The 12,018-nt window shown below is 37.6% G+C and overlaps 2 protein-coding genes across 2 annotated transcripts; one reads left to right on the forward strand and one right to left on the reverse strand.

Moving 5' to 3' along the window:
- Nucleotides 1–624: 624 nt before the first annotated feature.
- LOC105255778 (protein ALP1-like) lies at nt 625–2,487 on the forward strand. Its single transcript, XM_011265269.2, has 3 exons — nt 625–959; nt 1,063–1,653; nt 2,447–2,487. Exons 1-3 carry the CDS (start codon nt 788–790, stop codon nt 2,485–2,487), a joined length of 804 nt encoding a protein of 267 aa, XP_011263571.2. The 5' UTR covers nt 625–787.
- A 7,115-nt stretch (nt 2,488–9,602) lies between these two features.
- On the reverse strand, nt 9,603–11,113 carry LOC112639338 (proline-rich extensin-like protein EPR1). Its single transcript, XM_025412887.1, has 3 exons — nt 11,003–11,113; nt 10,235–10,254; nt 9,603–10,166 (listed from the first exon to the last, which is right to left on the reverse strand). Exon 3 carries the CDS (start codon nt 10,164–10,166, stop codon nt 9,603–9,605), a length of 564 nt encoding a protein of 187 aa, XP_025268672.1. The 5' UTR covers nt 10,235–10,254; nt 11,003–11,113.
- Nucleotides 11,114–12,018: the final 905 nt, after the last annotated feature.

The raw sequence follows: 12,018 nt of genomic DNA on the forward strand, positions 1-12,018 counted from the left end.
AGGTGCCGCCCGACCGCTCTCTCGTAGGTATCGCCCGTAGGTATGGCCTGTTCTACACTACGTCGTATGTCGGCGTCGGATGTCGTTTGTCGTTTGTCGTACGTTGAATGTCGGATCTGAATACGACTTGCCATTCTACAATATAGTCGTAAGTCGGTGCAACAACAAATATAAAAATGGAAAGTAGAGTGATGAGAAATTATTTAAATCTATTATTAATTTTGTTACATATAACAAAAATTAGATTATGTTTAAGAAAAAGATGCAAAATAACAAGAAGGTGGTGGGTAAAATCACATATTTCAAGAAATATGAGACAAACTCATGGTGCTCATCGAACATTATTTACATATTTTCGGACGAATGATCATGAGGAGTTTTTTAAACTTACAAGGATGTCGATGCAACAATTCGATCACTTACATGATCTCTTAAAATTTAAATTAAAAAAAAAAGTCGTAGAGAACCTTTGCCAACAGAGATACGTATTGCAGTGACTTTGAGGTTAGTTTATTGATTATATTTTGTTGCAAATATTAATATAGTTCATTTATATTTTATTCTAAACAATATGAAATTTTATCATAAATTTAAATTTATTTTTAGTTTTTTTGCTCATGGAGACAGTGTATTGACCACTTCTTTACATTTTCGGATAGGAAAATCAACTGTATATAATATTATTCCTGAAGTGTGTAATGCAATATGGGAGGTATTGCAAGAGACATATCTTCGATATCCACAAGAAGAGAAGGAATGGCTAAAAATCGCAGATGAGTTCAATAATATGTGGGATTTTCCAAATTGTATCGGGGCAATTGATGGGAAGCATTGTCGAATACAAGCTCCACCAAATTCACATAGCGCTTTTCACAATTACAAGGGTTTTTTTAGTCTTATACTAATGGCTATTGTGGATGCTCATTACCGTTTCATTTGGGTGGACATTGGAGATTACGGTAAACTTATAAAATATTAATTTATAAATTATATAATCATTACAAATAAAATTTATTTTAAAGAGAAAAGAGCTGTGAGTAATATATACATGCTATATTATAGGTTCCCTGAATGACGCTGGAATCTGGTCACATACTACAATGAAGCAAGCATTTGAAAACAATATGTTATTTATACCAGAAGATCGTTCGTTACCTAATACAAATGATCTATTGCCATTTTCTATTGTTGGAGACGAAGGCTTTCCACTCAAAACATATTTAATGCGTCCATATGCAAAGAAAAATTTACAAAGTAACGAGCAAAAAGTGTTCAATTATCGGTTGTCAAGAGCACGTCGAGTCGTCGAAAATGCTTTTGGTATTCTTGTGGCACGATGGCGAATACTACAAAAACCTATAGCTCTGAAATTAAGTACTGTGGAGAAAATAGTGCAAGCTGTAACTTGTTTGCATAATTATATTATAAGTACCAATGTACAAAATAATTTTTATTTTAATGAAAGAATGGTAGATCGAGAAGAAGCTAATGGTGAAATAGTACCAGGGAATTGGCGAAATAAAATAGAAGAAAATAGTTTTATTCATCCTTTAGGGCGAGTTGGTGCCAACATTAGTACAGCTGCTGCTATGAGCAACGCGAAACTCTTGCTCGATATTTTGTCTCAGAAGAAGGAAGCATTCCATATCAATGGCAACGCATATAAATATTTTGTAGGAATAATAAAAATTACGTGTAAAGTTTTTGTAATTTCTTCCTTTATTAATAATAATATTAATTGCACATAAAACTTTATAATTTCTTAATCTTTGTATAACTTTGTAACCACAGTTATCTTGTCTTATCTCAATCTTATTAATACATATTAATTTTATCAGTCTTATTAATCTCATCAATATCAGTCTTATTAATACATAAAAAATATTTAATAAAATAATATTGTTTATAAAATATCAATTTTTTAAACGGCATACATGTAATAAGAAGTAGTACTATAAAAAGTAGTATTTGTACTATTTAATTTGTACTATTTAATTGAAACTTAAAATATATATATATTTCATTAGTATTATTTAATTGAAACTAAAAATATAAAATATAAGAGCTTATCCAGACAACTTGCATAATCACATAAACATATACATAAGAAAATTGATTGGTCCATTTCTTTATGCATTTGCTTATAGAACAATCAATTTCCTTATGCATATGTTTATGCGATTTGTAAGTTTGTCTGAAGAGGTCCTAACAGAAGCTTTAAATAACTTTAAACATAAAAAAATAAAAGAAACTTTATAAAGATAATATAACTGTATGCAAATCTTGCATCTTTTTATATCTTTTTTAAAACAAATATAGAGAACAGCATATAAAATTAAAAAAATTTCTTTATGTAAAACTAAACGGTAAAACTAAAATTATTGCCTTTCCTCATATTTTTGAATAATTTGGAGAACTTCTATAAGACATTGTGTCTTATTTTTAGAAGAAATATACTTCAATCCCTCTTCTATGGCAAACATGTAACCATCTTTGAAATGCTTATCATAATGCATTTGAGATGATACTTCTTTTATAGCAGCTGATATTTCTCTACTTGTTTCTGCTAAATCGCGATCAATTTTATCATCTTTGCTCCTCCGATGTCTTGCAAATTCATCCATTTCTGGCATTATTTTTTTAAGAGGCTTTAATATTAATGGAGTTTTTAAGTTTACCGAATTGGAACTCGTACTTGTCTCCGAAAATAGGATACTAGCACTACTACTGTTAGAAAGTGTACTGGCAGGCCTATTTAAAATCTCGTTATCATCTGTCATAGTTATTTCCTCATTTTCAATATTTAATGACGGTTTATTCTCTGAAAATAATTTATGCTATCAATATCAAATTTAAAAATTATACTTATTTTTGAAATTATACTTCTTTAATATATCTTAATAACCTTCAATTGATTGAACAGATCCACTGTAACTGTGATCATATAAAGAAATATTGGAAGATTGCTTGAATTTTTTTAAAGGTAAAAAAGTATTTCTTGTACTTGTTTCAAGTAATGAAGTTTGTAATTGATTCTGTTGAACAAATGATGTTTTTGTTCTGTAAATAAAATTATTAAATTAATTGTAAGAATTAAAATAAAATAATAAAATAAATATTGACAAGTAAAATACAAAATAAGTACAAATAAATATAAAACAATCCACAATAAATTAAGAAATGTTATAAAAACTAAAGACTTACTTTCTGTGAGCTACATGAGGAGTTAAAAATGACATATTTTTATATAACTCCCATTCCTTTACAGGTTCATATCCAGAACCAGAAGGTGGTAATGCTTGTCGTCTTTTCTCTCTACCAAACATGTCTCTTAAAGATGACCATCGTTTTTCAACTTCTTCAGCTACAAGATATAATTTTACATTATATATATATATATGTATTGATATTATGAATTGTAAAACATTATGAATTGTTTTTCCAAACAACATGTATGTCTTGTTGAAGATATCATGTATATATTAAAGAAACACACAAAATAACAGTAAGATAACATTAATGTTATACATTGTATTATTTTGTATTATTTTGTGTTTACTGGGAAAACGTTTTTTAGATGTCTTTAAAATATACGTTATCAGGGTTTTTATGTTATATATATAATAATTTTAATATTTTACAAATAATAATTTAAAAACCAAAATATTTACCTGACATATTTACCCCATATACATTTTGCAAAGTTTCGGAAATTTTTTTCCACACATCCTTCTTTTTCCTAATATTTTTAAAATCCACATTACATTTATCATATAAACAATGATTTTCACGCACAAAATCAATAATTATTTCGTCTAAATTTGTATGTTCCATGATAAAAATGAAGAAAAATAAAGAGGTTAAAATAGAGGTTATATTATATTTGCATCCAGTCGTAAGGCCTATCGGAAGTCGGAAGCCGGAAAAGATGAGAGTTGACCATCTCTCGTTACGATAATGACAACCGACTCCCGACAGCTTCATGCGACAGCCGACAACCGAGTGCGCATGCGTCCGACATCCGACGCCGACATACGACGTATTGTAGAACAGGCCTATGCGCCGTAGGTACAGCCGAGAACGGAATTGGTGCGTCGCAAGCCGAGCGAAAGACGTAGGTGCCGCCCGACCGCTCTCTCGTAAGTACCGCCCGGCTACGCGTCGTAGGTACCGCCCGGCTTGAGTTTTACGCCTTACAACCTTATGCTACGGCCATGCAGACGAACCTTTAATCCCGATTTTCAACAGATAATTTAAGTCCTAGGCCTTAAGAAATTGTCCAATCACAGCCGAGCATTGTCTTCATAAGCCGCGTTACGAAATTATTATCAGTATACAGCAAATTCTATAGTGTACGTTGCGTATATTATATATTTTCAGAGTTGACAGTAAACTGGCAGCAATTTCGGAACAGGGCCATACTTGACTGTGATTTGTCAATTTCTTGAGTCTTACGCCTTACAACCTTATGCTACGGCCATTGTAGACGACTCTTGAAGCGTCATCTACACTGAAATTTTAAGGAGACTTAAGGCGTAAGACTTAAGAAATTGACCAATCACAATCGAATATTCTCTTAATACTTGTCTGTAATTGGTCAATTTCTTAAATTTTACGCTTTAAGTCTCCTTAAAATTTCATTGCAGACGACGCTTAATGTATTGTCTATAAGATTTTAAGGCGAAAGTTTTAAGATATTTACCAATCACGGTCTAGTATTAAGAATATTCGATTGTGAATGGTCAATTTCTTAAGTCTTACGCCTTAAAATCTCATTGTACAAGACGCTTAACACGTCATCTACAATGGCAATAGGATTAACGGTTTAAAGCAGTACCTTAAGGGGATGTCGGACCTTCTTTTTGTACCGACAAAATTTTGTGCACGCTATACTCTTTATTAGTTGCACAGAATAATAAATGCTTTTCCACAATTAAATTACACATAGCAACAAAGATGAGAGTGAACTATTTTTTGTTCAAAATGAAAAAAAATAGAAAATTACAGTTTTCTTATCGGCTTCTGACATCAACTCGTAACGTTATTAACTGAATATAAAAGTTTTGCTGTTTGTACGTACAAAATAAGAGCACCTCTCACCTCAGAATTTCCTGAAGGAATATACATGAGCAGTCAGAAATGCGTTTAGAAGCGTAGTAAAAATAATTAGTGTGCACAAAAATTTCGTGCATATGTGTGTGTGCGAAATCGAGGCATGTGAGTAAAACAGTCCTGTAAATTAGTTGCTTGCTAGCGCAACAGACGGCACTATAATCGGTTTGTGTGACAAGGAGAATCAATCTCGTACCATCCTTCTCTTTCATTTTGCGTGTAAGATACGTTAGTATACATTTCATCTTGCGTGTAGGATACGTTAGTATACATGTACGCGCCCACTAAAGCATTAAATTCTTTTCTTTCTCAAATTCCGCGTAGTAGATACTTGTTGTCACACAATGATGTAACAAGCTGCGAGAAAACAGCGTTACAACGTGATACGTAAAAAAAATATTCTGTGTAAGTTATACATATATACATATACATTGTGACGTGGCCATCCCGTCGCGTCTATCCGCCCCGGCAACTTTGACGGGGCGCGAGCCGAGTGGCCGCGCCAAAGATCAAGAGAGAGAGAGAGAGCTACCGTACTCCCCGGAGAGACGAGCGAATTAGTATAGTTAGGGATACGATTAATTGTTTTTTTTGTATTTTTTATTTAATTGCGTCGAGTCTGAGGCACCTCACCACCGAACACCGAAGACCAGGGAAGAGCGGCATCACCTCCCCACGACAGCGAAAAACGACAGCCAAGGGACATTCATGAGAGCGGAGGATCCTGTCCCGGAAAGCCCGGCATCGTGGTTCCGGACAGGGGAGAGCAGCATAGCCTCCCCTCGACAGCCGGGAACGACAGCCGGGAACGACAGCCGCTGCGACAGCCATCCTCCTGGAGAGGATACGTCCGGGAAGGACCTCACCCGGGCCATATAAGGGCCCGCGGCAACGTTCAAGTTTGGCGCTATTTCGCGCGGGGCGCGATAATGCTTCGCGTGGCGCGCGAGGCGCCAGGACCTCGCGCGTGTCGGCCGCTAATTGGCCGGGGGTCCGCGCATCCCCCTGCGCGGCCAACGACCCCGCTATCGACTCTGGATCGCGAGATCCAGGGATCACTCTGTCGCGGCCGCTCGACTGAACCAGTCAAGAAGATTGTTCTGTGTGCTCTTGAGACGAGACAGACCGTGAAGGACGAGACCGAGGATCATCCCCGCAGCCGGGAGAAGCCCTCGTCGGTGAGGTTGCCCACGTAATTTTGGTACTCCGTGAGCGTGATTGTGTCCGCTCGCCGGCCGTTCTATCGCCGTCGCCATTACGGCATTTATCGCGACCGCTCGAGCCTTCTGCCGAGTCGGTCGAATTTTGTGGATTTCGGGCGACCGGAGATAAGCGACCGAGGAAGCGCGGACACGGGCGACGGAAGTGCGTATCGTAGGGTAATCTTCGTCTCTCTCCGGGTGTCAGAGTGCGTAATACGCGTAGCATTCGACCGTTGGATATCGACCGCGTGCGTCGTAAATCGCGAGAAATGCGTAGTTCGCACGGGCTGTCGTTTGGTTGTCGAAGCCGCGTCTCGCACCTCTGAAAAATGTCTCAGAGCGAGTCTGTGGAACGTAGTTGGTCGTGAGTAATGAGTCTTCGTGTAATCTAATTGTCGTTCGTGAATATTGCGCGAAACTGCGTATTATTGTCGCGTCCATTGTGTGCGTGTGAGTTGTTCGTCTCGAAAAGAGAAACGTAATTCCTCGAAATTGTCGCGGTGTGCGGGTATCGCACGATTCTAAGTAGCGATATCTGAGGTCAGGAAATTCCTGGCAAATATTGCGGCTATCGAAGGAGGCGCGGTGCGGGACTGTCGCCCGGCCTTCCTTATTGCCTTGAGACGAGAAGATAATTAATTCTCACGCTGTCGAAGGTATCGGGGGTGTGACACGACATTGTCGCATCGCCCCGATTGCCAGAAATATTTAAGTTGCGAGCGTCGCAGAAGAAGGCGGAAAAATCTCCGACCGCCGCCGGCTATCGAACTTCGCCGGTATCGACCGCCAATCGTATGCGAGATCTCTCCTCGCGGAACTAATATCTTTTCGCTTATTGCGTAACTAATCGGCCGTCTTATTTCTGGTCTTGTCGACTTCGAGTACGCTCGGAGGAAATTGCGAGATACGCAGCTCATTAGTAAGATCTCCGCGAGGCTGTCGAAGCTGCGAAGGATAGGCAGGTATTATCGCACTCTCTCTCTCTCGCGTATGATACGACCGTTATCGAGAATTCGAATTATCAAGGTTCTGTATAGAAATTATTGTTCTCAGGAGCTTCGACTTCAGGAAGCTTCCGTAATAGACGCTCTTTGGTAGACCGCCTTAGAATATCGCGCGTTTTTCTAGCGTTTCGAGAATTATTGTCAGTTCATGTCTAGTACGTTATTTCTGTTTCCATTCTGTATCGATTTTTACTTCTTTTTGTTAAACACTCCTCTTATTATTTTCTCTCTTAATAAATCTGTTATTTTTTTTTATTAAATCTCGCGTTCTTTATTTGGCTGGCGATCATCTGTGATTCCCGTGTCCGTCTTTGTCTGTCAATTTAGTAAGCTCGCGCAATCAATTAACTTTTTCTTTCAAACCCCGCCCCTCTACCGTTAGGCGAGCTAGCCAGCCCGTGGCGAAGCAGGCTGTCGTATTCTTTCGCGCTTTTCGAAGAATTTGTGAAAACTGGTACGTGAGAGACCGTACCTGGCGCCCAGTTCTGAAGTATCGAGACGGCCTTCGCTCCGCCGCGGCTCGCGCGCGGACACCCTCCATCCCTGTCCCGCCGATCGCGAGTACACTAAAACCCTTGTGTTTTTGACGGCGCTTCCGCTCCCCCGCGAGAATAAAAAATTAGAATTGAAAAAGCGTCGCAACATATATATATGTGTGTGTGTGTGTGTGTGTGTGTGTCGGTGTGAATGTGTGAGTGGGTGTGAGTATGTGTATGTATAGACGCATATATGTACAAAAGTGATGCGAAAATTTTGTGAAGAAGCAAGAAGGTAATAAGAAAATAAAAAGAGCGAACAAAAAATAACATGAACAACGAGGACTCGAACTCCAAAATCGAATCTTCCTTTCACACTATTATTTTCCTCTCGCTCGCATCTATTACTGTCTTGCTCGCTCTTATTATTGTCTCGCTCACATCTATTATTGTCTCGCTCGCTCTTATAATTGTCTCGCTCGCATCAATTACTGTCTCGCTCACTCTTGATTCTTGGGTCTGCTTATTTTTTCAAGCTGTCTATCATGATTGTCAAGTGTGACGGAGAAAGCAAGACGATGAATAGAGAGCGAGATGACCTATCATCAAAGAGTTCCGAAGGCTCTTACAATCGGTTTCTTCGCTTCCTCTATCCATTTGCAATTCACGAAGATGTAAACATCTTATAAAATAAAAATTAAAACTTTTATTTTTAATTTCATCAGTTTGAAAATAATTTCAATGAATTAATGAAATTTTTGCTATTAAAATGATATCAAACACGGCGTAAATCGGGTAATTTTTAATTAGTCTGATAATACAAGTTTTATAATTATATATTTAATTAAATTTATGCTACTTATCGTGTTTGATCTTATTTTAATCGTAAAATTCTCATTATTCTATTAAAATTACTTTTAAATAAATAAAAAATGCATTTTCTGACATGAGACTTTATTTATAATATTCACGAATATATGTCAGAAAATAAAATGCATTTTTTATTCATTTGAAAGTAATTTTAATAGAATGATGAGAATGTTACGATTAAAATAAGATCAAACACGATATAAGTGACATAAATTTCGTTAAATATATTATATAATTATAAAAAACTTGTATTATTAGACTAATTAAAAATTTACCCGATTTACGCCGTGTTTGATATCATTTTAATCGCAAAAATCTCATGAAATCATTGAAATTATTTTCAAACTAATGGAATTAAAAATAAAAAAAAACTAATGGAATTAAAAATAAAAGTTTCAATTTTTATTTTATAAGATGTTTACATTTTCATGAATTGCAAATGAATAAAGGAAGCGAAGAAATCGATTGTAAAAGACTCCGGAACTCTTTGATGTGATAGGTCATCTCGCTCGCTCTCTACTCATAGTCTTGTTTTCTCTGTGTTACGTATTGAGATTTCGTTGTTACGTCTCGATCGTAACTTCTCACGTATTTATTTGTTACGCAATTGTAACTTCTCTCTATTTCTTTTTCAGGGCAACCTGCCAAGCCGGCTATACCCTAGGACGCCGAGAGACTAAGAATCTTTTGCGCTTCTTTCAGGAGAGGGATTGACGATGGGAAATAAATTAGGTGCGTTGAACCTGACCCAATTTATCCTTTTTGATCTGTTTTCTTTTATTAGTTTACTTCCTTAGAGCTTTACAAATTTTTTATTATTGTTATTATTGTTATTATTTGACAGTTGTAGATAGTGTATATCGTTATACGTATAGATGTGTGTATGTAGTTAATGTTCTGCTCTATAGCATTTCTAAGGCGATATCTATATATGGTTATTATTCGCGGTTGTTGAAGAAATTATCTCGCTGCAAGTATTCGTAGATCTCGATAAAATCTTCGTCTGTTAGTCCTGCGAGGGGTTGGATACTGCTTGGTAAGACTAGGTCCTCTGGTTCCGGGTAGAAATTTGGTTCAGGGGGATCCAGAACTTGACCTGGGTTGGATGGACCAGCCTCAGTTTCTGTGCTTTGTTCTATGGGTCTTCGTTCTTCCGGTATGGAAGGAAGATCTTCCGGTGTCCTGACCGGCGAGTAGCTGGGATTAGATGAATCCTGGATGGGGGAGTAATTGGGCGATGGCGGCCTGGCTCTGGGCTGTTGTTCCTCTTGAAGAACCGCTGGAGGGTTTCGGGGAGGACGATAAGGGTATGCGCGGGAGGGCGCGAAACTACGCACTGGAGAGTACCTTGTTACTCTGCTTGTTAAGTCGTTCTCGTCGGCAAACAACTGACGAGCTGTAGGGAGCCTAAGTACCGACCGGGAGGCACGCCTGCGGCGTATACCCGCGGCACGGAGGGGAATTTCGCGTCCAACGGAAGAAGTTCGGCGGGGGTTAACCATCTACCGAGGGAATACGACTATTTAGCATGTTTGATGCGATTGATTTAACACAAAAGGGGTTTACTTACGATGATGCGTAGAAAGGTACCTGTTAAGATGAATGGTTTTATAAGGTAAATGTAGTCACAGCAAGGTGGTTCATAGAGTTAAGACGAATAATACGGCTTAACGGATTATTGTGAGATAAACGAATGTAGATTATGATAGTATATCTCACTCGTTCTCATATCATGGTTGAAACGTTCGGCTATATACAGTTCATTGGGGTACAGCAATTAATGATTTATTTAATATATTTTGAATTTTTCAGGGGCATGCGGTTGCACCGAGAGGTCCGGAAATTCAGGGGGTACAGACAAGGATACGGGTAAGAGCGGCTGGCTTACTTCAGATAAGTATAAAATTCATAAAATGTCTTCGATAGTTAACTTGTAAGCCAGTGCATTAATTCTATTATTTCGACGGATCCTCTAGGAGCGAGTCTTAGATTCTGAGTCTAGTATCGATGTGCAAGACGTCACGTCACAGCGGCACAGGATCCACGGAGAAATTCTTTCAGAGAAGCTCTCCGTGAAAGCGGCAGAGGAGTAGAATTTGCTACTCAATGCACATCGAGTGACTAACTCGAACGACGCTACACTCTAGGATACGCTTCGAGCGTTCTCAGAGGATCGGTTGAAATTTAAATAATTCAACTCGAAAGAAAAATTTAAAGTCTGTATATGGGCAAGTAAGATTCTGGGAAAATTGTCAATAGGCCTAGAATAAATCGAACTAATATACAAAGTTATTATCAAGGTTGATTAAGAATGATTATTATTTTATTATTTCCTTACCGGATGACGGGATCAATGGATGAATACAGGCACCGCTGCTCCTTCCCTGGGTTGCTCGACCTCGGTGAGAACCTGAAGAAGTGGCAAGGCAGCGCAGAGAATGGCCAAAGAGTCAGAGGTTGCTGGATGGTAGCACTTTATTAAAGTGTTAATGTTGATACAGCTCTCTTAATAGAGATTGAGACTAAGTCCCGAAAGAAAAAATCAAAATCGCGACTAAGTTATTTTCGAATAAGTTAAGGTGTCCGGTAGGCTTCTAGGTTTTTCCTCTTCGAGAGCTGGAGATCTGATGGGCGTAGAGAGAGCTGAGACACAGGCGAGTTAATGGCTTAAAGGCTAGAGAGCGGGCGAGAGCGCAGACTTGACGCCTGAGGTGCCTTATATACCTTCCTCTGGTTCGATGTTTAATGGTAGGGAGAAAAGGTGGGCCTCTTAGGTGATTGGTGGGTCGGCTGCTGGAGCTATCCCTTCCTGCTATGAGTTTGCGATGTGGTGGGTGAGAGTTTTGTGGTAGGGATTGCAGGTCTTGAGTCTTAGATTTATTAAATAATTTTAGAATAATTTTTAATAATGATTTTTAACAATCAGAATTTTTATAATATCGTATTTATGTTATTCGAAAATTTGAGTTCGATTTATAGCAATTTTTTAAATTTTAAGTGATATTTTGGTAAATTCTGATGTATTAAACCATTATTATTACAATGATTTTTACAATGGTGCGTATATAGTTAAAATTAATAATTAGTAATTAATTAATATTTAGTAAATTAATAACTAGTAATAATTAGTAAAGAAAAATTTAGCATTTGGATTGCAGATTCTAACGCAACGGATGCGAAGATGGCTTATCTCTTTTTCTAAAAATAGATATGCTGGGTGTCCTTCGAAGAATGCTCATCGCATTCTTTCTCTTTATAAGACACGTTAGTAACAGTAATATTTTTTAAATGAATTACCTTTTAAAATTCGTTTACGTGGTTTAAATTGGCATATTACACGTATTATTTCCAGGG

Source organism: Camponotus floridanus, unplaced genomic scaffold (genome assembly GCF_003227725.1).
Source record: "Camponotus floridanus strain SB8 unplaced genomic scaffold, Cflo_v7.5 scaffold583, whole genome shotgun sequence".
NCBI lineage: Eukaryota > Metazoa > Arthropoda > Insecta > Hymenoptera > Formicidae > Camponotus > Camponotus floridanus.

Excerpts from the sequence above, each read along its gene's own strand:
- LOC105255778 (XM_011265269.2), top strand. The coding sequence starts at position 788 with ATGTGGGATTTTCCAAATTGTATCGGGGCAATTGATGGGAAGCATTGT. Across the intron at positions 960-1,062 it reads GGTGGACATTGGAGATTACG|GTTCCCTGAATGACGCTGGA; the intron begins GTAAACTTATAA and ends GCTATATTATAG. Across the intron at positions 1,654-2,446 it reads GGAAGCATTCCATATCAATG|AAGAAATATACTTCAATCCC; the intron begins GCAACGCATATA and ends TCTTATTTTTAG.
- LOC112639338 (XM_025412887.1), bottom strand. The coding sequence starts at position 10,166 with ATGGTTAACCCCCGCCGAACTTCTTCCGTTGGACGCGAAATTCCCCTC.